This window comes from Pavona decussata, unplaced genomic scaffold (genome assembly GCF_977016875.1).
Source record: "Pavona decussata unplaced genomic scaffold, jaPavDecu1.1 SCAFFOLD_133, whole genome shotgun sequence".
Classification (NCBI taxonomy): Eukaryota; Metazoa; Cnidaria; class Anthozoa; order Scleractinia; family Agariciidae; genus Pavona; species Pavona decussata.
Window position 1 is genome coordinate 3,710,564 of NW_028145546.1, and position 25,456 is coordinate 3,736,019.

General features: G+C 40.8%; 1 protein-coding gene across 1 annotated transcript; it reads right to left on the bottom strand.

Annotated features, from left to right (window-relative positions):
- Positions 1-4,003: 4,003 nt before the first annotated feature.
- Positions 4,004-24,036, bottom strand: LOC146468302 (NADH dehydrogenase [ubiquinone] 1 alpha subcomplex subunit 9, mitochondrial-like). The gene is made up of 12 exons (XM_085124747.1): positions 23,952-24,036; positions 10,965-11,008; positions 10,381-10,498; positions 9,343-9,440; positions 7,918-8,009; positions 7,293-7,434; positions 6,845-6,947; positions 6,156-6,226; positions 5,753-5,829; positions 5,304-5,399; positions 5,049-5,115; positions 4,004-4,477 (listed from the first exon to the last, which is right to left on the bottom strand). The coding sequence occupies exons 1-12, from the start codon at positions 23,983-23,985 to the stop codon at positions 4,295-4,297; spliced, it is 1,125 nt and encodes a 374-aa protein (XP_084980873.1). The 5' UTR covers positions 23,986-24,036; the 3' UTR covers positions 4,004-4,294.
- Between the last annotated feature and the right edge of the window lie 1,420 nt (positions 24,037-25,456).

Genomic DNA, 25,456 nt, shown 5'->3' on the forward strand with positions numbered 1-25,456 from the left:
AAAAAAAACTATCAAAACCTAATCGAACCTAAGTTTCAAAGTGAGAAAATTTTCCCGAGCAAAACATTGGAGTTTTTAAAACAAAACTTGCAGTACTGAAAATAACAAACATTTTACTGGTGACTGTTCAAACGAAGAGTCAACTCGCGAAGCAGCAGTGAAGAGGGCGTGTACAAAGAAAAGTGAAAAAAGAACGTTTTGAATTTGGCCTGATACGTTTCGATTGTATAAAGCTTTTGTTTGAGTTGAATGCAAGTTTGTTGGATTTGTTTGCTTTTTCTTGTCACTTTTTTGATGGACGTTTGTTAGGCACGGAGATTCCAATGAGAGCTAGGCTGGGGCGTTTACCACAAAATTAGCAAATAAATGATTCCATTTTGCCGTGCGTCTGTACTCTGGTAACGCACAGAGGACCTCAAAACGCGGTGAGAACAAAGAATTCTGAGAAGAACTGACTGATGTTCTTATCACGTTTTGACTTTTTGTCCAATGCCCTCGCCCGTCTTTCGTGCTTGCCCCACTTGGCTTTGAGGAAACGGAAACGACTGTTACGCAGGCTACGTTTTGACGTCATCTGTTGGGTATCAGAGTACAGACAAACGGCAAATACTTTACGTACTTAAAATGGAATCTATCTATTAATTTTGTGATAAACGCCCCTATGACTCTCATGGACTTTCCGTACCTACAACAAAATAAATTTTAAAATTGTAAATGGTTTGAACCCAGGAGTCATGTCATAAGTACGTAAATTATGATCTTCCGGGTGAGTGTAGTCCTGAGAGGGACTGTTTGTGGTGACTTTGACTGACGTTTCGACAACCTGAGCGGAAGTCATCTTCAGAGTCAAGTGAATTGTGGAACGTCAGTAGGTGGTATATACGTCTCTGGTTGTTAACCTGATTGGTCAACGAAGTCCAGATGTTATTGGTCGTTTGTCAGTAAGCCGTGATGTAATTGGCTGTGAAGACTGTAAAAAGTGATTGGTGCGTTTCGATCCGTCTTTTGTTAGTCAAAAAAGTCCGTGGGTCTATTGTTACGCGGGATGCCCTGAGGGGGCATACCGTGTCTAAAAACGGGACGATTTCTTTTTCCTCGTAGCCACAAATCTGTATATTAATTTATTCATTAAACTCTCCCCTCTCCGACTCGGGATGTATTGTTCTGATTGTCTTCAACAAAAGCAGGCCAATCAAAATCCATTCTTGTCGCTTATATTACGAGGGAGGGGACCCACTCAGCCCTACCTGTGTGACGTCAACGCATCATTTGATATATTTATCAAAAACGGATTAAATTTGTGGCGCGATATTGTTAACATGTTGTGGACTCAAGTGTGCCCTTTTCAAACGGAAATTTCACCATTTTGAAGCGGTGAATCGAAAGAATAACTTCTAAGAAGCACTCGACATCTAAAACGGTGGAAATTGGAGAGTTCCTGGCGAAGGAATCGTGCTTTCTTTGACAGTCTTAGACGACGATTGCAGACACAAAAGAGGTCATTGAAAAGCTTACGTTATCGCAATGGAATTCCCGCAATTTCCCTTGAAACCCTGAGCACAAGGGAAACAACGTAACGCGATCGTCGTGACTCAAACTATTCCATTAGCAAGGATTGTTTTATAAATCTGCGAAACATACAGTTGGAATAAATGAATCAGCCGCAGCATCACGCGTAATGCCAGTATAGCAGGCATCTTGTTAGTAAAATGTCTATCGTTTGTCTGTTTCGTTGTTGTTGTCAATGAGTCGTTTGTATGGTGCAGGTAGTTGTAGGCAACGGTTGAGTGGCGTTTGTTCTAAGTTAGTAAACCAGCTTTCCAGAGTGAGTCGTTGATAGTGATTAGTACTGTAGGTAATGCACTTGGCAGAGTCCCAGTCGATTCTGTGGTTCGTTTGTAAATGGTGCTCAGCAATGTGATTGTTGATACTCACCATTTCTCGTTGCTCGTTTGTGTTCAGTCAATAAATTTTATTTGTTTTAAGCAATAACCAAGACATTTCGGTGGCCAGCATCACGGGGCAGTCCATTTTTGTCCGCTTCTCACCAAAACTGTTTGCAGTTGACCAGTCAGTCTGACTGGACTTTAGATTCTAGACTCTGATCACGTGCGCCGGTCGCACCACTCAATGACGTCATTCGTCCGTCTATACTCTAAAGGCCCGTTCACACGGCGCGATTTTTTTGACGATCTCACAGCGACGCCAAGTCGCGCGGTGTGAACGACCGACGATTTGACTGCGATCTCAACTGCGATTTGTCTGACGTTTTCTGAAATAATATATAAATTTAACCACTGTCTCAAAGCGGAGCTCCCGAAAACAGTCGTCGTGTTGTACTAATAATATTGAGGTTGTAACCTGTGAACGGAGTTCCCGTGTCCTCCTTGATAACTTTTGAAATAGCTTCTCGATCCATTTTCTTTTTGTCGTTGTTTTAATTTGTAGTCGTCCGACTTTGTGTTATACAAATATTCGTATTTTCCCCAGTCGCTTATCAAAATGTCCTCCTCTTGGGATTTCCAAGTCTTTTTTTTTTTCTTTCACCATTTTCGGCAACAACTTTTCTCCCCCATCTTGAAAACACTGACAAATCTCAAATTTTTGGTCAGATTTTTAAAGAAATCGCACCCAAAGCGAACTCGCCCTGACAAAGGGCTAACGCTCGAAACGTCAGCACTTTCAGGTGACTAAATTACCTTATCAACATCTGTTGATAAAACCAAATATTCGTGTGCACTCCCCCACCGACACAGTCTTTCGTCTTCCCAACCCCACCCCTGAACTGAGGGCGAAGTCTTATTTCCCTAGTACAATGAAAACAATAATCCGTGAATGAGATCCCTCCCACCCTGCGGGTTGACCACCATCGTGGGAGTTTGTTCGCAGGTAGCCATGGGAACGAAGATTCAAGAAAACGTCAACAGAGGTTAATTTTCCTTACAAACATCAAGTGCTCCAAAACCAAGTGTTTTTAGTTTTAAGCCCGTGAGGAAAGACAGTGTTTGGAAGAACTGCACTCTAACCAACAGATCAGGCAATCAATGACATAGTTAGTAAGCCAGTCCGCTACTTCAACGATTAAGGTAGGGTCAGCCAGTCCACAGTAAGTCAGACAGTCAGTCTGTCAGTCAGTTAGTTAGCCAATCAGCCAGTCAGTCAGTCGGCCAGTCTGTCCTTCCGTCCGTCAGTAGGTCAGAAAATAACAATACTGACATACACGAAGTGGTCAGCTCATCGAGGCAATCTGTTTGACAACTACATGACGTTTAGTAAGTACACCGAAATAATTTTCTCTTCCATCGTAAGCAGTGCCCAACTCGAAAGCAGCATGCTCCTTTGGGCACTGCTCACACTAAACCAAACAAATTTATTCTAATTCTTTTTAATCCTCCTTTGTAAAAGAAATGTTTATTGTTTTTTATGTAATGTATTGAATCTCGTTGAACCTGTGAAAAATAAAATTGAATTGAATTGAATTGAATTGAATTGAATTGTAAGTGACTCAGTTGGTGACTCAGTCAGTCAGTCAGCCAGTGATTGGAGTTTTCCCATTCTTATATAACACACACTACAGACAATTTTTTTCTAGAAACTACATTACCATAATTTATGGAAACCATACTCTTTTTTGAGAGAGAAAAACAGCTGTTTCTATTAATTCTATCGAGATACTTTTAACTGACTCCTTTTGTAACATACATTACTGTATTAAAATTCTGAATATAAGGACAAAGCTTTTATACAATTGAAAGGACATTTTGCGTGGAAAGTCGTGGGTTCGAATCCCGGACCACCAAGCAAGCTCTTAAAATAACGAGAAAGTTCCACTCTTGCTTTGATACCTGGAAATGGCGAGACCTTCACTTCCTACGGTTAAGAGCAGTTAAACTTTGACGAGTGGTAAGAAGTCCCATATCAACCTGTCTCAGTAACTCGCCTCCCATCCAAAACCCAGCAGGGAAGGGAAGGCGCTTATTTCAGGATTACAGTAAAGAACTGCTTTTATCATTAAAAATAAGATCTTCTTTATTCACCATCTTGTTTCTTAACCCTTCACTGCAACATCACAGCTATTTTCAGCAACCTGTGAACTCGGACATCTTAAGTTTACAACATCAATCACTTCTCGAATGAACAGAAAAGCCAGGAGTTCACTGCCAATAAAATGCCAAATCTTTAAACACACGACAAGATGGCAAGACTCTTCCAAAGGCCATCCAATACGCGCTAGTTCGAAGATTATTAATATATACAATTACTCTTTTTTTCTTTAACAAAGAGAGTTATTCACTCAGTGAGACGCGTAAGAGCTGGTTGGTCGGCAAGGCGCGTCACTGTCAATAGATTCATCCCAAAAGAAAGACTGCCTGTGTCGCCGTAACACGGATATAGCGATAGTTTCAAGTGTGGAAGGTTCCACCCCGAGATCTTGCAATCCAGGCAAACCGGATGTAACCTGGTCAGACAGGAATTCCTGCAAACAAAACAACTCGTTTGAACGAAATCTGGGATCGTCATAACTACATTTTTGCACCTCGTTTAGTTTTAGCTAAATATTTTGAGTAGTTTGTTGTCTTTGATTGTTGTTGTTGTTGTTTTTTGTTTTTGTCTTGTTTTTCGTTTCTTTTCTTTGGTGGAGAGGGAGGAGATTGGGGGGGGGGGGGGGGAGGGTCTGTCTGTCTTTCGCCACCACCATCCCCCAGTGTAGCCATAGCTTTTTTTATGGCCCTTCCTCGAATTCTACTGGCTCACCACAACACATTCAAAAATGAATGGTCCCCAATAACAACCGTGGATTGGCCCAGCTATGGCCGTGAGGCCAAATCGGGTGGCGACGAAAAACGAACTTTGAACTGGCAGTGACCAAGGGAATCCAGCCTTTTAATTAAAACGAAGCATTGCGATGGCCGGAAACAGTGTTGATGTAATGTGGTTTCTGCAACAAGTTAAACATTTGGACAGCTCAGTTAGAGAACTGACTTAAAAGGATTTAGCGCAAACAACAGTTGATTTCTTCACTGAGCACGGCCAAATAAAATATTTACCCTAAAAAGCATGTCTCTTGTCAGGCGAGGACTCCAGATAGACTGCTCCATAAACCAGGCTATCACACTGAAAGGCAAATCAGAAAAATAGACACTTGAATTGCAGCTCAATCAGGTTTCATCTGTTCAGGTATAGATGGTAGAAGGAGAAGGCGGTTTAACCCCTTACCCATAAGAGAGCATATATTTCCCAAGGTTAATCAAGGCTAAACTTTAATTGCTAGTTTAGCAATCACTGTAAGTTATAAATCTTACTTGTAAATACTTCTTGGCATAGTGTAATGTGGTAATTCTCTTCTCATCAATCGATAGATGTAATCCAAAATGTCAAACAAATAATGCTCTTCTGGGCTAAAATAAAACAGAAAGTAAAAACATAAATTATTATTTGTACACTTGTTATTATTATAGGTGCACTGTTGTAAATAAGTCAATTGAAAAGCTTGGTGGAGAAAGGAAGTAAGTTTGCAGCTCAAGGAAAACCAGTTAAATTATAGTTTTGTTTGTTTTTGTCCATCGAAAGGGTTCAATCCACATCAATTTAGTTGGACAATTTGCAAGAAGAAATGCAAGCCAACAATTCTAAAATGTCTTGCTCATATTTTTGATGGTGGAGGTGGACACCATATAACAGTGTTAAACAACCCAGAATTGAGTGCCAATCATTGAATTACAATCTTATGATAGCAGTATTAAAACTTTACCCAACAAGTTCAAACGTCTGTCCAATGCTTTCATCTTCATGTATGGCATTCACAATTGCCTGAGCTACATCGGCAACCTAAAAAAAAAAGTTTGAACCATATAAACCCCCAGGAAGCTGAGAAGGGAGGGGGGGGGGGGGGGGGCTGTACTCCAAGAAATGTTTTGGGAGGGGGGGTGGCAGCTCGGTTCCCCAAACCCTAATCCTATGTCAGACCTGGTTTCTACAATCCATACCTGATTTCAGACTTTCAGACCAAAATGGTTAAAATCTATGCCTTATTTCAGACCAAGACGGCTCAACAACCGTACCCTTTGGTCTACACAGTATAATGTAACTTATATTGGGGAGTACCCCCCCCCCCTGCCCCCAAGTTGTCAATGAAAATGAAATACTGTACTCACATAGACAGGAACTTTAGTCGTCTTCATGCCTCCATCAATGAGTGGAATACCTAATGGCAGTTTCCTGAGATCTGAAATTATAACACAGTCATTCTTGCCACAAAGAGAGACCAAGTTATTCCAAGACCATCAAGTAAACTGTAACATTTAGTTGGTCATGGGTGCAGACCTCAAAGAGCAAAATTCTGCAACCTTGAATTGAGCCAACCGATAAACCTCTGTCTGTTGCTGAGGTTCAACAATTTTTAAAGTAATTTTAACAACTTACATGCACTTTGCAAAGTGCAATTTAAATGTAGGTCAGCATCTGAGCATTTTTTTATGAGAATTTATCACATGCACGCTAAGTGAAAATTAAGACTTGCGAACACGAAGGCGGCTGGTTACAAGTAAAATGTCAAAAGAGATGATCATACACAGCTGGTAGCCACCTTCTGATGAAGTTACCATGAGATACATAAGCTGAGTAGGGACATACCACTGGTTGTGTCACTATGCTACATATGTTCTGTGAACACTGCAAAGATAGCATCGGTGACTGTCATGGTTTTAACTCCTTTACATGACTCAAATTTAAATCTTCATGACAAATTGCATAATACTGGCTTAATTAATTCTATTTTGCTGTTGACCATTAGCAGTAATAGTCTCAATTCTTCATTCATTTGATTCCAACAGTAACAACTTACAAGCATAGTAATTCAAGAAGTGATCCTCATGACCAAATAATGTGGCAGGCCGTACTATGGTAGCGTCAGGAAACTCCTCCCTTACAGCAATCTCCCCACGAGCCTGATAAGAACACAATATAATAGCCAATTAAATACTTGTACAGTTGTACCAGATACATTTACAACTGTAGGATTTAAGGTTTTCCAACAATTACAGTACAGTCAACTCTCGCCTTGCTGACACCTCGCTATTACCAACACCCCAATAATATGGACAGCAGCTAAATTCCCATTGTTATAGACTATCACTATTAAGAACACTAACTTGTAGTTCCAAGGGTGTCTGCAATAAAGGGAGTTGACTGTAGTGACCTCAGAATCCTAACCACTCTAACAAAATGCCTTGTCCTCAAATTAACAGGACCAAAGTGAGGGGGCAAATTTTATTAAAATTCCTGTTCCTGACCTTGGACTGTAAAAACTTGGATGGGCTTTCCTCGTTGGCATTAAGTGCTGACACATGGATTAAGCGTTTGACTCCAGCTTCTCTTGCTGCCTTGGCAATAACTTGAGCACCAGTAGCATGAACGTCATCAAATGAGAAGTTCCTAACAAAATTAATATGAATATGCCTGATAAGGAAGCAAGCATTTGATAGCTCTTAAAGAGGCAATACCACAGGGATTTTACCGTGTCCTGTCAAAATATCACAAAGCACTAAGTACATTCAGTAACTTTGCTTAAACATCAGAATTAATTGCTCTCAGAGTACCAGGACAAAAATAGTCAAGTGATGTTGTAAAGGCAGAACAAACCATGTTTACAAAAACAAAACAATCTTATGCAACACTAGAAAAAAATTGAAAACAATATTTCCTCAGCTCCTCTTTTTCACATTCTTGCTTCTAAGCATTGAATATACTCCCAGCTGTAATTACAAACTGAATTTAATGTTGTGAACAATCAATTTCTTAAAATTACATGTATGACTAATCCCTCGTCATACAAGCATGCTTTAAACAGTGCTATAGTTTGTTAACACTAAAACGCAGCACAAACTGTAATTTTTTATTTGAGTTTGGTACATGTACCTTGTTTCATACTGTCTACCAATCAGGTTAATAACACAATTGGAATGTTTCAAAACTTTGGCCACAGACTCAACATCATTGAAGTGGTAATCCTGTAACAAAAAAGGACAACTTTATTGCACCTTATCAAACTTTAAACAATTCATGAAGAGAAAACAAGGAAATCACTATCATGAAGGAGGTTTGGAAGTGTGATCTAAAATTATTGTCATAAAATTTGGTGAACTTTTGCCTTGAATTTCTTCAAGAATTATTAATGCTTTGAGAAGCTATATCAAACACCCAAAAGAGAGTTTCATCAGATTTCCAAACATCTTGAAGTTGGTTCACAAAAACGAGGTGCAGCCAAGTTTTCCTTAACCAAATGACTTCAAGGTGTTTGGAAAATTGGATGAAACACTCTTCCTTGTCTGATGTATTACATACACGTACAAAAATTAGTTACTTATTAATACAATTATAATTATTACTCCCGCTGCTACTGTTACTGCTATTGCCGGTTTTCACTGTCACGCCATTGCCATGAGCGTGAAAAAAAAAAATTGAAACCATCCCATGAATAAGTCAAGAATTTGACATGTTATATTATAGATGATAGGTAAATAAGAAACCTGTCCAAGTGTCAGGTCTGTGCGGTATTCCATATTCGAATTATTTGACAAAATTTTTCACACAAATTTATAGAGCTTAGTATGGAGACGCCATGTTGGTGTCCCTGTGAGGGACACAAACATGGCGGCCAGAAATAGGAAAAAACATCTGGAGTTCACTTTTGCCAGAAAAGAGGTTTGTTCTCCCTTGTGAATTTTGAATGTTAGGATAAACATTTCTCCTCAAACTTAAATTGTTTAGAATGCTGAAAATCACCTGAAGAGGCATTTTTAAGATGCGGAACAGCTCTGTCATGGCCGTCCTGTTGATGTCATGTACGATGAAAACTCAGAAATTGAAACTGTTCTATTTTGAAAAGGAAGTACAACATGAAGCTAAGAAATTGTGAAAAGACATATTTGTAGGTAATCTTTCCTTGAATGAAGGTAAAAATTTTGTGGGCCTCCCAGTTTTTAATTCTTATTTCTAGAATTTGATGACGTCACGTGAAAACCAAGAATTGTCAATACTATCATCATCATCATCATCATCATCATCATTATTATTATTATTATTATTATTATTATTATTATTATTATTATTATTGAATTCAGTAGTACATGTATGCCTTTGACAAGTTTTTAGGTTCAAACGGCCATGTCAAAAAAATATTACAGTTGCTTTTCAAAGCAATTACAACTGGCTGAAACAGCAGACAACAACAGTTTGGAAAGGGCATCCTTAAGTTGTTAGTAACATATATGCATGCACACTGTGCTACTGCTAATATTTACATACCACTCACAGTTCAAAAGACCAAACTATAAGACTTACAAAAAACATGATCTGTCCCAAATCTCCCATCAACCTGAGATGTCTGTGATCGTGCTCATCTCCACGATATGGGACAACGATCTGATTCCCACCACGTCCTAAAGTGCACAACAAGAGAACCAGAAAATTCTACTACATCTGAAAATTTATTGGTGATGTAAACCAACTTGACATGCAGGAAGTTAATATTTTTATTGACCATTGCCATGAAATGTAATAAATTAAGTTTGGTTCTAACTTTTTGGGTCCAGGGATGAAACTCCACATTTGTGACCACTCAAATGAATGCTGCTATAAAGCAATACTTTCATATTGGTGCTGTTTGTTTCTGGCCCTTTTGCCCTTTTGTTATTTAATTATTATTGTTTTGCTCTCTTTCACATTATCTTTGCTACTATTAGATGTGAAAGATTTCAATAAAGTGAGTGGAGCTTTTTGTTCAAGACAGTCATTGAAAGAGAATGCTGCTTTCCAGTGATCAATGCTGTTATCCAATGTTCAAAACTTCTTTCAATTTTTTCCACCTTGATGGAACCAAAACACAAATGCAAGCTCAGAAAACCAAGTCTTGTTCCTAAACTACATGTACGCTGGTGTTTCTGAGAAACTTCAGAGGTATTTCAAACAATATGGATTCCAATAAACTGTTTTTTTTTTTTTCAGAAATGCCCCATACTGTCTGCCAAAACCTCATGAGACCAACAGAATTATCTATTGAGCAAAGAAGTAGTGAGATCTATAATATCAAAACTGGGAACTGCAATTTACAGAAAGCATCAGAAAAATGAGAGGAGACTGGACACTGGACTCAAAAATATCACAAATCAGTGTTTGAGTGGACTTCAAACCAACCATTTATGAACACAATATTTAGCCAAACCAACCGTTCCACTGATTGGGAGAATATTTGCATCACTGACCCGGATAGCCATCTCTTTTCTGGAAAAACCTGTAAATCTGCCAGATGTACAAGTAGTGTTTGGTAACTTTACATTGTAACAGAATGTAATTATCAAAATTATTAAAATGTGTATTCACCCAGTCTATTGAGGACATATCTACCCAAGAATCCAGTACTTCCAAACACTGTTGCAACCACTCCGCTGAAAGATGACCTTCCTCCAGGTCCTGCCTTTGGCAAGTAACTGACATTTCTCTGTTATGACAAGCAAGGAAGTGAGTGAGTTACATTGTGGTGGTAATATCACCATGCTACAGCTGTACTTAGCTGTATCTGTAAGAGACAGGATATATCACAGCACCCAGTAATTTGCCTCAAGAGTATGTTTTACAGTATAACAAGAATAGTATTGCTTCATATTCTGCACTTTACTACATTGTTTTCTGTACTTTAAACTGATATGACTATTACATGTATGTCTTTATGGGAGAAATACTGTGAACAAGCATGTCAGGCTTAAGTCATCCATCCAACACAAGCATACATGTACAGCATCTCACAACAACATCACTCTTATAAGATGTCAGAATATACAATGAAATCAATCATCAATTAATCACTATTTAGCTATTATTTCATATTATTTATCAATTATTACTACAGTTTGTTTTGTTTGGTACTTTCAAATGGTGTGAAATAATCATGAACGTAATGCACTCACCTGACAAGAAACAGCCAGTCCAGTAACTGGTCTTGCCGAAGAGCCTGAAATTCATGAAAAAATAATAATTTTTATTACAAAAATAGGTTTGATTTACAAGTGTTGAACACAGACTTGCCCCCCTCACTTTCTTCAGTATTTTTACTTGTTAACATCTTGGGCCTGTAGTAAGTACTACAACAATCACAGACCTTTTAGAAAGATTTCCACACAGCCCCACACATAAATTATAAATGCACCACGGTCATACTAACCCTCTTCCAAAAATGGCTAGCATGAATGGAGTATGGATCACAAAATGTATATACATCGTGTAGTGAATGTATGGGGCTGTGTGGAAATCTTGCAGATCTTTTCTTGCTTATTACATTCCTATGTATATGCTCCTACATATGGTGATTCTAAAAATAACACTGAACAGATCCATACATGTTGTACCTAACATCATGGCTTCTACAACAGGGATACAACTTGTAAAACTTGCACTTGAAAATTTTTTTAAAAACTCATTAAACTTAAGGACAGCAATTACATACATACACAAGTATTGCCAGAATCAGACTGATTTCTCCTTTGACAATGTATGTAACTGGTGAATGTCATCCAAGGCTGCTTCCTAAGAAAAATTTCAAGGAGCCCACAAGGTCAAAACATTAAGAAGTTAGGAGCCCAACATATAAAGTGTTAGGTGCTTCTGCAAGAAATTTAGGTGCCCAGAGTATTTTCTTGGGCGCTCCAGGCTACCGGGCTTCTGTCAGGAAGCAGCCTCGTCATTATTGATATTTTTATCGCCTATATAACCTCAGTTGCAAGTAATCACCAGGGCCCAGGTTTTTTCCAGTCTGCAGAACACAGGAAGTGCAACTTTTAGAAAATGTCTCTTATTATTTCATTCAGAAAGTGACCCTGCATGCGTAGGATCGCATCGAGTTCTGCTATTCTCTGCAGACTGGGGTATAACACCAACCCAAGACGAAAAGTTAACCTTCTTGTTAAAAAGTGTTTTCCATTTTTACTGTTAATACAAAACTTAAAGCATCTGTAGAGCGTGTGACACGCGTGTGAGTGGTGCGTGACGCGAGATTGTCTATACCGTGAAGAATGCCGGGAAGAGCGAGGACAAACCATGTGTGCTCATGGCTGATGTAAGCGGACAGTACGCAGTTTGTACTTGTAATAAAACGTCGTTTACAGTTTAAGCTTGTGGAGTGTGTAACATTGGCGACCCTGCCAGGACTATTGGGAGCTTTGTCTACGTTGAACCGTCGAGCGTCGTTAATTTTGCAGCGTAACCGGCGATAACTGGATCGTGTTTCACCTCTGACCTGGGAAGTTGTGCAAAACACGAAGCGGTGCTCTATTTACCGGAGAGAAATTTTGACTGTATGTCAGTGGTTGGTGAGTAAGAAGTTTTTATTTGATAGACTATGGAGACTCTTGAGGCTCTTCAAATCAATTTGCAAGTGGCGTTTTGTGGCTTGAGCGAAGAAAAATTGAAAGATGTTTGTAGTAAAGTAAACATCACTTTGGCGCCGGGAAGTAAAGGAAGACTGGTGTTTATTCAAGCACTAAATAAGTATCTCGAGACCGAAGAACTGAACGAAACAAAACTCAAGGAATTGGCGTTGTATGTAGGCATGAAGGAGAAGACGACAGAATCCAAGGTGAAAACAGAATCAGTCGAGAATTCCGAAGCAAGCGGTTCAAAAACGGAACAACAACCAGTCCTATCGATTTCTAAGATAAAGAGAGACTTTAAAATTTCAGGCCAAATTGGCGACATCTCGCAGAAAGATCGCCTAAGTTTCTCATCGCTGGCACATCAGATTGAACACGGGTTAAGAAATGATTACAAAGAGGATGAAATCAAAGAAGCCGTGATAAAAGCCATAAACCCTGCTTTAAGTCTGAGGAGCTATTTAGAGGGAAAGTCGGATTTGACGCTTGCAAAAATGAGGCGAATCTTGCGTTCTCACTATCAAGAGAGAACAGCAACAGAACTATATCACCAGCTTAGTTCAACCGTTCAAAAAGCTACAGAAAAGCCTCAAGAGTTTCTTATCTGCCTACTGGATTTGAAACAGAAGATTTTGTTTGCATCACAAGAATCCGAGTCAGGGTTAAAGTATGACTCAGCTTTAGTGCATGGAATGTTTTTACATAGTTTTTCCATTGGCCTCTTGAGTGAAAACATAAAGTCAGATATGAAGCCCCATTTACAAAAGGACACCATCAGTGATGAAGAGCTATTTGAAGCACTGAATGTCTGTGTCAGCAACGAGACGGAAAGATTACAAAAACTTGGCTCGCGACTGACTCCCAAGGTGAATCCAGTGCAAGAGTCTGAGGCTGCTGCTGATCGAGTCAAAGAGGGGGGGAAAGTGACCAGTTTGGATCAGGCACTACTCAAGGAGGTCAGAGAGCTGAAAGCAGAGATTGCTGCTGTCAAGGAAAGGGTTGCCTCCCCACCACGAGTATCTAGACAGCCTTTTGCACAGCAACCTATGAGGTCACCCCCACAGTGCAGAATTTGTCAACAAAATGGGGTTGAAGGGTTTTGCGATCATTGTTTTAAGTGTGGAATGAGTGGCCATTATGCACGTGAATGTCGGGCGCGATCTCGTCAATGGGGTACAGGGTTACAGGGAAATGGACAGAGGTCACGCCCGGGGGACAGGGTGTGATCTTACAGAACAGCCAGTCCCAGTGTGCTTATTGTGGTAGAGTGGGTGGTGCCCATGCATTATTCGATCGTTGTGCAGCTTGTAAGACCAGCAGATATTGTTCCAAGGGGTGCCAAGAAGAACATTGGCCACAGCACAAAGTTATTTGTAAGGCCATACAAGAACTGGAAAGGCGACAGGAAGATGAAGCTAAAAATGTACCTTTGAACACGACATTCGCTTGCCATCTAACTCCAAAACAGCAAGCGGGACTAACCAAACTGGTAGGACAGAGGTGCATAGTGAAATGTAGTATGCAAGGAATAGAGGTGGAGGCATTATGGGACACCGGGTCCCAAGTTTGTGTGGTATCGCGGGCATGGAAGGAGGCTTACCTTCCCCTGGAAAAATTAAAAAGTGTTGGTGAATTGTTAGAAGATGGGCAGGGATTGAGTTTGGAGGCTATGAATGGGACTGACATTCCCTTCGATGGCTGGATCGAAGTGACATTTAGACTATCTGGGGACTCGGATGAGCTGACCGTACCAGTGCTAGTGGGACAACAGGAACAGGAGTTACCCATTATTGGATTCAATGTGATAGAGGAGATTTTGAAGAAACACAATGGAGACCCCGTAGGTGTTTCTGAAAATATAATTCGACAATCTTTCCCCTCAGTTCACTATTCCAAATTGGGGACATTTGTCAATATTGTTCGCACAAGGACTCAAGATGCTGGCACGTCTGTAGTCAGGGTTGGCAAGAAAGATGTTGTGGTTCCAAAGGGACAGTCAGTTAGAGTTAAGTGTCGTGTCCACCTCGGGCCTGTTGCAGAAGAATTGCCGATAATATTTGAGCCAAAGGAAGAAGGCGATCTCCCGGAGGGACTTCAATATTATTATCTGAGGAACTGAGTAAGATAGCCCCGGGCACATCCAGCCAGGTTACAATCTTAGTACATAACAACATCGATAAGGACATCCTGCTGAAACGAAGAACCGAACTAGGTCAGATTCAAATGGTTAAGTCAGTGTTACCTATTCCAAAGCCGCCAGACCAGGAGCACGTCCAGGAAGGAGATTCAGTTGATGTTTCCCCATCAGAGGAACAAGCACAGGAATTGTGGGACCCGCCTGTTCGCCTTAGCCATTTGGAAGAAGAACAGCAATCCATTGTTCGCCAAATGTTACAGGAAGAGGCTGATGCATTTGCCAGAGACGAGAATGAAGTTGGGTGCATTGATAATTTGGAATTGGAAATCAATCTAAGTGATGACCAGCCTGTGCGAAAGAACTATGTGTCCATTCCAAAACCTCTTTACGGAGAAGTGAAGGAGTATATAGAAGACTTGATCAATCGCAACTGGATCAGCAAGTCCCACTCGGCATATTCTTCCCCCATGGTTTGTGTTCGGAAGAAGGATGGTAGTTTACGATTATGTATTGACTATCGAGAACTTAACAGGAAAACTTACCCTGAGCGCCAGCCAATCCCACGGATACAGGATATTCTGAATGGGCTGGGGGGTAATAAGTGGTTTACTGTTCTCGACCAAGGGAAGGCATATCACCAGGGCTTTGTTGCGGACAAGAGCCGACCCCTTACCGCATTCGTCACCCCTTGGGGGCTATATCAATGGAACAGGATCCCATTTGGTTTAATGAATGCCCCCGCAGCCTTTCAGCAATGCATGGAGGAATGCTTGCGCAGATTACGTGACGATATCTGTATTCCATACCTCGATGATATTCTAGTTTATAGCCGAACATTTGAAGATCATGTCAGAGATGTTCAGCGAGTACTGCGCAGACTTCAGGAACATGGGATTAAATTAACACCATCCAAGTGCAATTTCTTCCAGCAAAGGGTCAGATATTTAGGTAGGATCGTGTCAGCTGATGGTTACTCTTTGGACCCGGAGGATACGAAAGCAGTTCAGAAGTTGAAAAGTGAGAAACCAAACACTGTGGGGGACATCTGCAAGTTACTCGGATTCCTGGGGTACTACAGACAGTACATTCCAGATTTCTCACGCATCGCCAAACCCCTCTATGACCTTATGGCCGTATCGCAGAGTGCTAATCAAGGTGGTAAATCTAATGCTACAGTCGGGGGAAAACAACAGCTACCAAAGAACCACAGGATCAACTGGTCAGACGATCACCAGGAGAGATTAAACTTGCTAGTTGACTGTGTAACAAGACCACCAGTGATGGCTTTTCCCGATTTTTCCAAACCATTTGTACTGCATACGGATGCCTCTCATGAAGGCCTGGGCGCCGTGTTATACCAGGAGCAGGACAGGAAGTTGAAAGTTATCGGTTACGCATCAAGGACCCTAACCCCAGCAGAGAAAAACTATCACTTGCATGCGGGAAAACTGGAGTTTCTGGCTCTTAAATGGGCTGTGACTGAAAAATTTCGGGATTATTTATATTATGCTCCATCATTTGACGTCTATACAGATAATAACCCTTTAACGTACATATTAACTTCCGCGAAACTGTCTGCTGTTGGACATCGATGGGTGGCAGAGCTAGCTGACTTCAATTTTTGCCTGCGATATAGACCTGGGAAAACTAACATTGATGCAGATATACTATCTCGCCTACCGATAGACCCCCGAGAGTACATGGATAGCTGTACTGCTGGAATGGACAAGGAAGCCATTGATGCAACGATCCAGGGACTAACACACCAGAGAGCGGAAGAGATTCCGTGGTTAACTGCAGTCTCTGCGAATATTAGTATTGCAGACCAAGAACCCATTGTCAGCGACTTAACTCTTACACAATTGGTACCGGGAGAAATTCAGCGAGCTCAGCGGGAAGACTCAGTCATTTCACAAATCATGCAATTCAAACAACAAGGATATCCCCCTAAGTTGACAGGCGGCAGGACCAGGGACAATGAGATGTTTTGTTATATAAGAGAATGGAATAATCTTCACATTTCAGCAGACGGAACTCTGTGGCGCAAAACCAAGAATCGACAACAGTTAGTTCTTCCCCTAAAGTTCAGACAACTCGTTTACCGGGAGCTACACACTGAGATGGGTCACCTGGGTGTTGACCGAGTGTTGGATTTAGCTAGGTCCAGGTTTTACTGGCCCCGCATGCAACAGGACATCACTTATTTCATTACAAACAAGTGCAGCTGCATTCGGCACAAGAAACCAAGTACATCAGTTAGGGCGCCTATGGAAAGTATCACCACTACAGCACCCTTTGAAATGGTCTCGATCGATTTTCTTCACCTGGAAAAGAGCCAAAGAGGATTTGAGTATATTTTACTCGTAGTTGATCACTTCACAAGGTATGCTCAGGCTTACCCTACTCGAAACAAGACAGCACGTACTGTAGCCGAAAAACTTTTCAATGACTACATTCCGAGGTTTGGGTTTCCAGCTCGCCTCCATAGCGACCAGGGTGGAGAATTTGAAAATCAGCTCCTGCGTCAATTAAACAAGTTAACTGGTGTCTCCAAGTCTCGCACAACGCCGTACCACCCCCAAGGGAATGGACAAGTGGAAAGGATGAATCGCACGTTGTTGTCAATGCTCAGGACCCTTCCCGAATTGAAGAAGCGCAAATGGGACGAATCACTTAACAAGATGATTCATGCATATAACTGTACCAAACATGAGGCTACTGGATTCGCGCCATATTATCTTCTGTTTGGTCGTAATCCAAGACTACCCATCGATCTTATATTTAACTTCAATCAGGACAATAATGGTCGAGTTGACTATAATTCCTATGTGCGCAAGTGGCGGGAAGACATGGACGAAGCATATCAGATTGCTCAGAAGACTGCAAAGAAGGCTGCTAGATGTAGCAAAGATTACTATGACAGGAGAGTGTCAGGCGGAGTGCTTCAACCCGGGGACCGAGTGCTGGTTAGAAATTTAGCCGAACGGGGCGGCCCTGGAAAATTGAGATCACACTGGGAAGAGACCATCCACGTCGTTGCTGAAAGATTGGGAGGGGATAGTCCGGTTTACAGACTCAAGCCAGAGAATGGGCGTGGTCGCGCAAGGGTGCTCCACAGGAACTTACTTTTGCCTTGTGATGCGCTGGAACTTTGAAGCTCAGTAGTTGAACCTGTTCATCAGGCCAGGAGAACCATCACGAGCTCCGCATTGCCACCAAAGACAAGTGATGGGCTGTCCTCAGAGGACGAGAGTGATGACCTAACAGAAACCAGATTAGTGGGATATTCACAAGAAACCGGATCATCAAATTCATCATGCTCGGAGCCAAATGAGCCCCTAGACCAGGCCGAAATTGTTCCCACTACAGATGTGGACCTCATCATCGGGAGTGAGAATAGGTCAGTTGACGAGGAATTTTCGGATCTTGATGTCAGCACCGAGGAGAGCGTGTCAACCCGACCACAACGTCAGTGTAGGCCACCACAGATCTTCACGTACAACTCCTTAGGAAACCCGGAGTACCAGCGTGTCAATCCATTAGTTAACTACGTTCAGATGCCGTGGACATCGCCACCAGCTTTACCTGTTCCCTATCATGGACCTTTCTACTATTGGACCTGGCCACAGGTACCTTATTTACCACTTTCCTATTGCTGACTATTCCGGGAAAACCAGTTGCGTCATCCAGGACCCAAGGTTGAGGATTATGGATAAGAGATTTTGTATGATTTCTTCGCATGAGAGGACTATGTAACATTGACCTTAACTCTCAGTTTAGTTTGTCATTTTTTTTTTCTAGCGTTTCGTTCGTCCATTTGTTTTGGAGGGGGAGTGTGTAGAGCGTGTGACACGCGTGTGAGTGGTGCGTGACGCGAGATTGTCTATACCGTGAAGAATGCCGGGAAGAGCGAGGACGAACCATGTGTGCTCATGGCTGATGTAAGCGGACAGTACGCAGTTTGTACTTGTAATAAAACGTCGTTTACAGTTTAAGCTTGTGGAGTGTGTAACACATCCTTGGTCAAAATGTAGGCCAACGAATTTACAGGTTTTCACATCGCTGAGCTATCGAACAGATACGAAAACTGGTGCCGAGTCCTGAGTGCATAATATAAACAAATTAAGCTCACTGTACATGTACTACACTGGCATTTTAGTGGTAAATACATATTCGATCATTCGCTTGATTCTAATTTAACTAACGCTATAGGGTAGTGCAGGTCTGAGCTTCAAATCATCGGTACGGAATACACTTATTTTAAAAAGGCAAGAGCTTTAATTGTTCAGTATCGACTGATTTTAAACTGTACTGATTTGAGGCGTTTGACGATCACGTTCACCTCGAGCAGCTCACAAGAACTTTTGAGCACAAAGTTAGAAATCATTTAAGTGCGTGTACACGATAGGACCAGGCAGGAGGTGATAATACTCAAATCACCGATTTGGCTCAAACTTGGCAGAAAGATTGAGTGCCATGAACATATTCATGTGTTAAAACATTAAGTCAAAATATTCCATTTTACCAGAGTTATGGGTAAAACCTGAAAAATGGCCATTTTGGCACAAATTTATGCATATTAATTAGTCAAACTCAATTGAGTGGTTAGACAAATATAATTGTGATCTGGGAATAAAACCCACTGAATTGTCTTTCTTATTGACCACTCTTGTAGCACAGTGCGTAATTTCAATCGGTACCTTCGATTTCGTTATTTGCCTGAACCTGAAGTAAGAGGCTGTTTAAGTCATTTTCACGAGAACCTCAAATTCGGCTTTTTTGTACCCAAATATCTCTTATGGCCAACAACCTAACGATGTAACTTAACCATAAGATTGAAGAGGCATATCATAACCTTCAAAATACGGAATAAAATTTTTGGGCAAATGAATAGTTTGTTTGTATGATGCAAATATGTATTACCACCTGAACGATTTTTGTCGATTTCATCAAAATTCATGTTGCAAAAAAAAAATCTTCAATCTTCTGACTGAACATGAAAAGACACGGAATGTTCAATAAATGTTTTCTAACAATAACAATGACAAAATTGGCGATATCCGAGGGTTACGATTAGTTTGCCCTAGCTATTAACGGCTAGGTGTCCCCTCTTTTCATACAAATATTTTCCTCCAAAAAAGCTTATCGAAACAGGTAATCTCTTTGAAGTAATTGCACACTAAGCATAGCAAGTGCTAAAATTGGTAGTGGCTGATACATACATGTCTTCTCAGTGCTTCAGGCTCCATCCTAGCTAGCGTTTTATCTCACAGCCACCATAGAATCCAATTAGCCGGCTTGTTCGTATCGTCTGCATGCCTCGATTATTTCAACAAGCCACCCGTTATTGTCATCAACTGATGAAAAATGTGAATATAACGATTTTGTTTCCAAAAACGTGCCAGGAAGTAAGGTAAATAAGCTGTCATAAATCCATTTAGAATATAATTGACATCAAAATCTGGCAAGAGTATGTTTTCTTTTGACTTCGCCATTTTGGAAAAGCGTTTGTGAGCCTGCGTGCTGTCTGCGGTTGCTAACACCTGTTATGTTTTGTGTTCGCGTGTCGTTCGCGTGTTCGCGCGTCTTTAGATTGGATTCGAATTAACAAGCGTGTTAAAATTTGAACATGCCACCTCAAACACCGAGGCCTCTCAAATGCTCTATAGGCAGAGGAGAATCCACATACTGTGGATTGTCACCAAAATATTCCCTTCTCAAAGAATACATCCCCGGCCATAGCTTCATGTAAGAGAGATATCAAACTCCATCTTAAAAATCTGTAAAATCCGTTTCGTCAGAAAGTGAACTGATACTCCTGAGGACAAGGCACTTTAATGAACAAGGGGAAGGTATGACAGTTTGCCTAAAGTATCGAGACCTCCTTGGACTGAACTGGCGCCCTCCTCGCTTTTGTTTGCACCCATTGCATGGATCAAGAAAAGGAAAATGCGGCAGGGGCGTATCAAAGAAGATTTCTGAGGAAATAATGAAGAGGTGGAAGAAACTTGTTCCAGTAGGAGCAGGTAAAGCATAAAGTTAATCTCCTTATCATGATTATATAGGTTCAGCACTGTGCAAAGTAACAATAGCAGACTTTGCGGCACTCGTTCGACGCAATTGTGCGATGGCTCGGAAATTCTTAGACACATTAGCTAAAAACAGTCGCTCGAAAATATCATCAACATTTCCATGCTAGTGAAGAATTATCATTCGAATTTTCGTAGTAGTAGTGAAATTCAGCGTGCAGAGAAAGTCGTGTCTGATTTTTTTAACTTTCAGGTAGATTTGAGTGAACCGAAAGCCGTTTTTCAAGCTGATCTCACAAAGGGAAATCTTTTGAAAAAAAGTATCGAATTACATTTCAGGCCCGAAATGTTTCCTTTGTAGTCTAGTCCACGCAATCTTCAAGTAAAAATAATTTGAAATATGAATTACTCTTGCTTAATAAGAATTATTTCAAAGAAAGTTAGTTGTCTGTGTTATGCTTCATTATTCAATGGACGTACCAAAAAGGTTTTGATCGTCCGGAAAGAAAGTTATTCAGTTGCGTTTGTGGTTCTTGCATTGTCACGTGCATTTCAATAAATTCTACACGGTATGTAATAAACAGTTGATGGAGATTTATCGATAAGGTCCTTTTGCTTTCCCATAAATTATCAGATGAAAATTGCTAAAATGAAACTTTTTTCCTTTGAAACCTTATCAAAGCTGACAAGGTGTAAAAATGTTTATGTCGCCAAAAATTTGCATAATTTTGTTTACGACTGCGCTGATGCGTGACATGGCACTTTCCGCTTTCGCGTGAAAACTGACAGCCAAACAATTTTTTAGCAGACTATTCTACTTGATGTAATTCTTTTGTATGAGAAGCAAAAATATGATGAAAGATGAAAGTTTTCATGTATGCAAAAAGTTATGATAAGCAGTGAACTTTTCAGTCAATAAAAGCGCTCCTTTCAGCTGAAGACATTTTTTGGCGGGAAATATTTTTTGGCGGCAAAATGAACGATCAACTTCTGACTGCGCTGTTGCGGGCAGCTTTCCTCGTTGTTGCGTTAGCGTGTCTATTGGGAATTTGTTTAGTTTCAAACTAGTTTTTGTCAGAAGATGTGCTGGATTAATTTCAAATTGCAAGATGTATGTTAGTCATCGACGTGTTGCACGTGTTGAGATTCATCTTGTTTCTTCATGAGACCTTACTTGTGTGCGTTCTAATGATTACAATATGTAATGAGACAGAGTAAACCATTCTCACCGAAAATCATATGCAAGTGATAAGCGTTCGATGTGCGACGCTTGTACTCACGAATCTACGCTCGATGCGATTCATGCCTTCCGCCGTACCGTGCGATTTGAAGAGAAGGAAGCTAAACCTTGTATTGTTTTGTTTATTATAAGTAAATTGGTTGTTTGTTTTATTCTTCGCATAATTCGTTAGGACTTTGTAGACGTTGCCGTCAGCATCAGATGGATATATTCAAAGCGGAAACACCTAGGGAAGAAAAAGATTATGGTAGTACTGCAAAATTAGTAAGTCTGTCAAGGAGATCTATTGAATGAATGACTAATGAACGAACGAACGAATGAATGATCGGTTAGTCAGTCGGTCGGTCGGTCAGTCTGCCACTCTGTCTGACGGACTTATTGAACGAACGACAAAACGACCAAACGGACAGACGATAGGCTGGACGAATGGAATGGTTGAACTGGTGATATCGTAGCGTGAAAAGGGAAACATTGCCATTGTGACGTCCGGGGCGTCAATGTTTCTGCTGCTTAAGGGCCGGACTATTCATTGTCTTCTGTCTTTGCCTCTGGTTCAAAACCAGCAACGTTGCGAGCACAAACAAGGCAACTAACTGCCAAAGTCACGATCTCCGTGGTTTTATTTTTTATCATCCTTTTTCTTGTTAGTCTTGAGCATTCGGTTTTGAATGATTTGAGACTGATGGTATATTGGGGCGTAGGTACAAAACTGTGTTGGGCCACCTTTTATGTTGAATATCAACAAGCTGAAATAGCTTTCAGTTTTCTTGTTACGTCCTCTAACCCTTCTAGGCTTATCCTGTTTTCGTTAAGCGGAGGAAATGTGATAAAGTTTTATAAATTGTATTAAAAAGACAATGCTTTCGCTCCTGGCGCAACAGCGACAAACTTGTGCCATAGCCGCTGACCGCGAGGCAGGCTCATAACTTGGCAACCAAGATGGCGGATATAAACAGCGAATCCTCTCCTGTCAAGCTTAGATGTCAGTTATGTAGTTATTTACCTTGATTTCTGTTTATTTTGGAAACAAAAATGGTATATTCTGATAATTTTAATCAGTTGATGGTAATGGTGGATCCGTGTTGAAAAAATCGAGGCATATAGACGATACGATCGAGCCGGCTCATTGAATTTGACGCTAGCTTGATACAAAATGGTAGCTAGGATGGAGTCTGGTGCACTGAGAAGACATGTATGTATCAGCCACTAGTATTTTTAGTTCTTACTATGCGTTAGTGGCAATTGTTTGAAAGAGATTACCTCTTTAGATAGGCTTTCTTGGAGGCAAATATTTGTATGAAAAGAGGGGAAACCTAGCTGTTAATAGCTTGGTCAAACTTGAATCCTTACCCACTTATATCGCCAAATTTTGTCATTGTTATTGTCAGAAAATACTTAACTAAACATTACGTGTCTCTTCATGTTCAGTCAGAAAATATATATATATTTTTTTGCAACATGAATTTTGATGAAATCGACAAAAGTCGTTCAGGTGGTAATACATATTTGCTTCATACAAACAAACTATTCATTTGCCCAAAAATTTTATTCCGTATTTTGAAGGTTATGATATGCCTCTTCAATCTTATAGTTAAATTACATAGTTAGGTTGTTGGCCATTAGAGATATTTGGGTACAAAAAAGCCGAATTTGAGGTTCTCGTGAAAATGTCTAAAACAGCCTCTTACTTCAGGTTCAGGCAAATGACAAAATCGAAGGTACCGATTGAAATTAAGCACTGTGCTACAAGCCTGGTCAGTGGGCAAGACAATTCAGTGGGTTTTATTTCCAGATCACCATTATATTTGTCTAACCACTCAATTGAGTTTGACTAATTAATATGCATAAATTTGTGCCAAAATGGCCATTTTTCAGGTTTTACCCATAACTCTGGTAAAATGGAATATTTTGAGTTGATGTTTTAGCACATGAATATGTTCATGACACTCAATGTTTCTGCCAAGCTTGAGCCAAATCGGTGATTTGAGTATTATCACCTCCTGCCTGGTCCTGCCTGGTTGTATCATGGACAGACACTTAAATCTTCAATAACGTCTTTCGCAATTTATCATACTAAACTATAGCTTCAAAGCAGTTAACCACAAACTAGTGACGGTACTTACAACACAGCTTCTTGAAGCCTTCGCTTACCAACATGGCGGCGCTGATGGTCGTGACCGGCTGCCCGCGATCATTTGCGGTCAGTACAACTTATCCCCCATGTAAGATACCGCAAAGTGTCTACGTAGTCACCAGTCACTTTGTCGATTCAAGTAAAACTCGGACCCAATGGGAACGCCATTCGCCTGAGTCACACTTGCTTACACTTTATTCATGTTTTGCTGTTGTTGTTGATGATGTCAGTTTTTTGTTTCTAGATTGTCATATTCGTTCAACCAAAAAGGCAAGGGCGGTGACAAGTGACACTGAAGGCTCAGTTAACGATATTAACACGAATTACATGCAGCAGTAGAACTGGTAAAATAATTAAAATTCACTCTTCCAGTAATGACGACCCTTTTAAAGAAAATTAATCGTATGTTGCACTAAACACTAGCTGAGTGTCCCTACGTCAATCTGGGTTACTATTTAACGTTCATGGGGAAAAATACCCGCTCTTCACTGCCAGCGAGCAAGACTTTTAAGAGAGGAAAATCCCAGCCAGCTGTAAGTGTGATGTCTGTCAACTAGCCAGCAAGCACGTCAGCTTGTATATGTGCGCAGTATCTTACCAAGACTTTATTTGTTTATATGTCTTTGTGTCATCGGCAAGCATGGCAACACGGCTGGTCAGAACCGAATCGGGCAAGTTATTTAAAAAGATTGAGAAATAACATCGGGCCTAAAATGGAGCCCTTAGATACTCCGGAGCTGACAGGCAGAGGATCACAAGTCACCCAGCACTGTTACACGTTGGTAGCGACCCATCAGGTAAGAGCTACAACACTGCTAGATGCTGCCTCCAAATCCGAACTCGTGTAATTTTTGCAGCAGGCAGCCATGGTTCACCTTATCGAGGGCCTTAGACATATCCCGATATAGATCTCCATCGTCTAGTAAGGAGCCCACGTGGTCCAAAAATTCCAAAAGGTTGGAGGTGCATGATTTCCCTCTAATGAATCCATGTTGACAATATCTTACCACCTCGTACAGTCTATCTTTGAAGTGTTAAATACACATCGCTTCAATACTTTGGATACCAGTGACGGTAAGGAGATGGGCCTGTAATTCTCTGTGCACTCAACCTCACCTTTTATAAAAACAGGAACAACATTAGCTTCCTTCCAGTTCTCCGAGAAAGAACCGGTGCTTAATGACTTGTTAAACAGCTCACAACTGAAGAGATGGTGCAATTATAGAGGCTGTTTCCTTAAGAAGTTTCGCTGGGATTTTATCAGGTCCTGTGGCTTTCATAACATCAAGGGCTTCGAGCACGGAGCAGTTGGACTTCGCTAACCGTGAGCATTAATTCCGACATATCAGGAGAGGCTGGTGCATTGGCAGCGCTTCCAGGTGAAGGGGGAGGGGATGTCATGGGTGAAAACTGATGCGAAGTAGTTGTTAAACAAATTGGCTATTTCCCGAGGATTTTCAGCTGAACATCTTAGCAGCGTACGATTACCTGGCT

What these genes read in the sequence shown, in the direction of transcription:
- LOC146468302 (XM_085124747.1), bottom strand. Translation starts at nt 23,985, where the DNA reads ATGTTGGTAAGCGAAGGCTTCAAGAAGCTGTGTT. An exon ending in CTTCTTGAATTACTATGCTT is followed by an intron (nt 6,227 to 6,844) that starts GTAAGTTGTTAC and finishes TTATAATTTCAG; the next exon opens with ATCTCAGGAAACTGCCATTA. An exon ending in CAAGAGACATGCTTTTTAGG is followed by an intron (nt 4,478 to 5,048) that starts GTAAATATTTTA and finishes TTTTGTTTGCAG; the next exon opens with GAATTCCTGTCTGACCAGGT.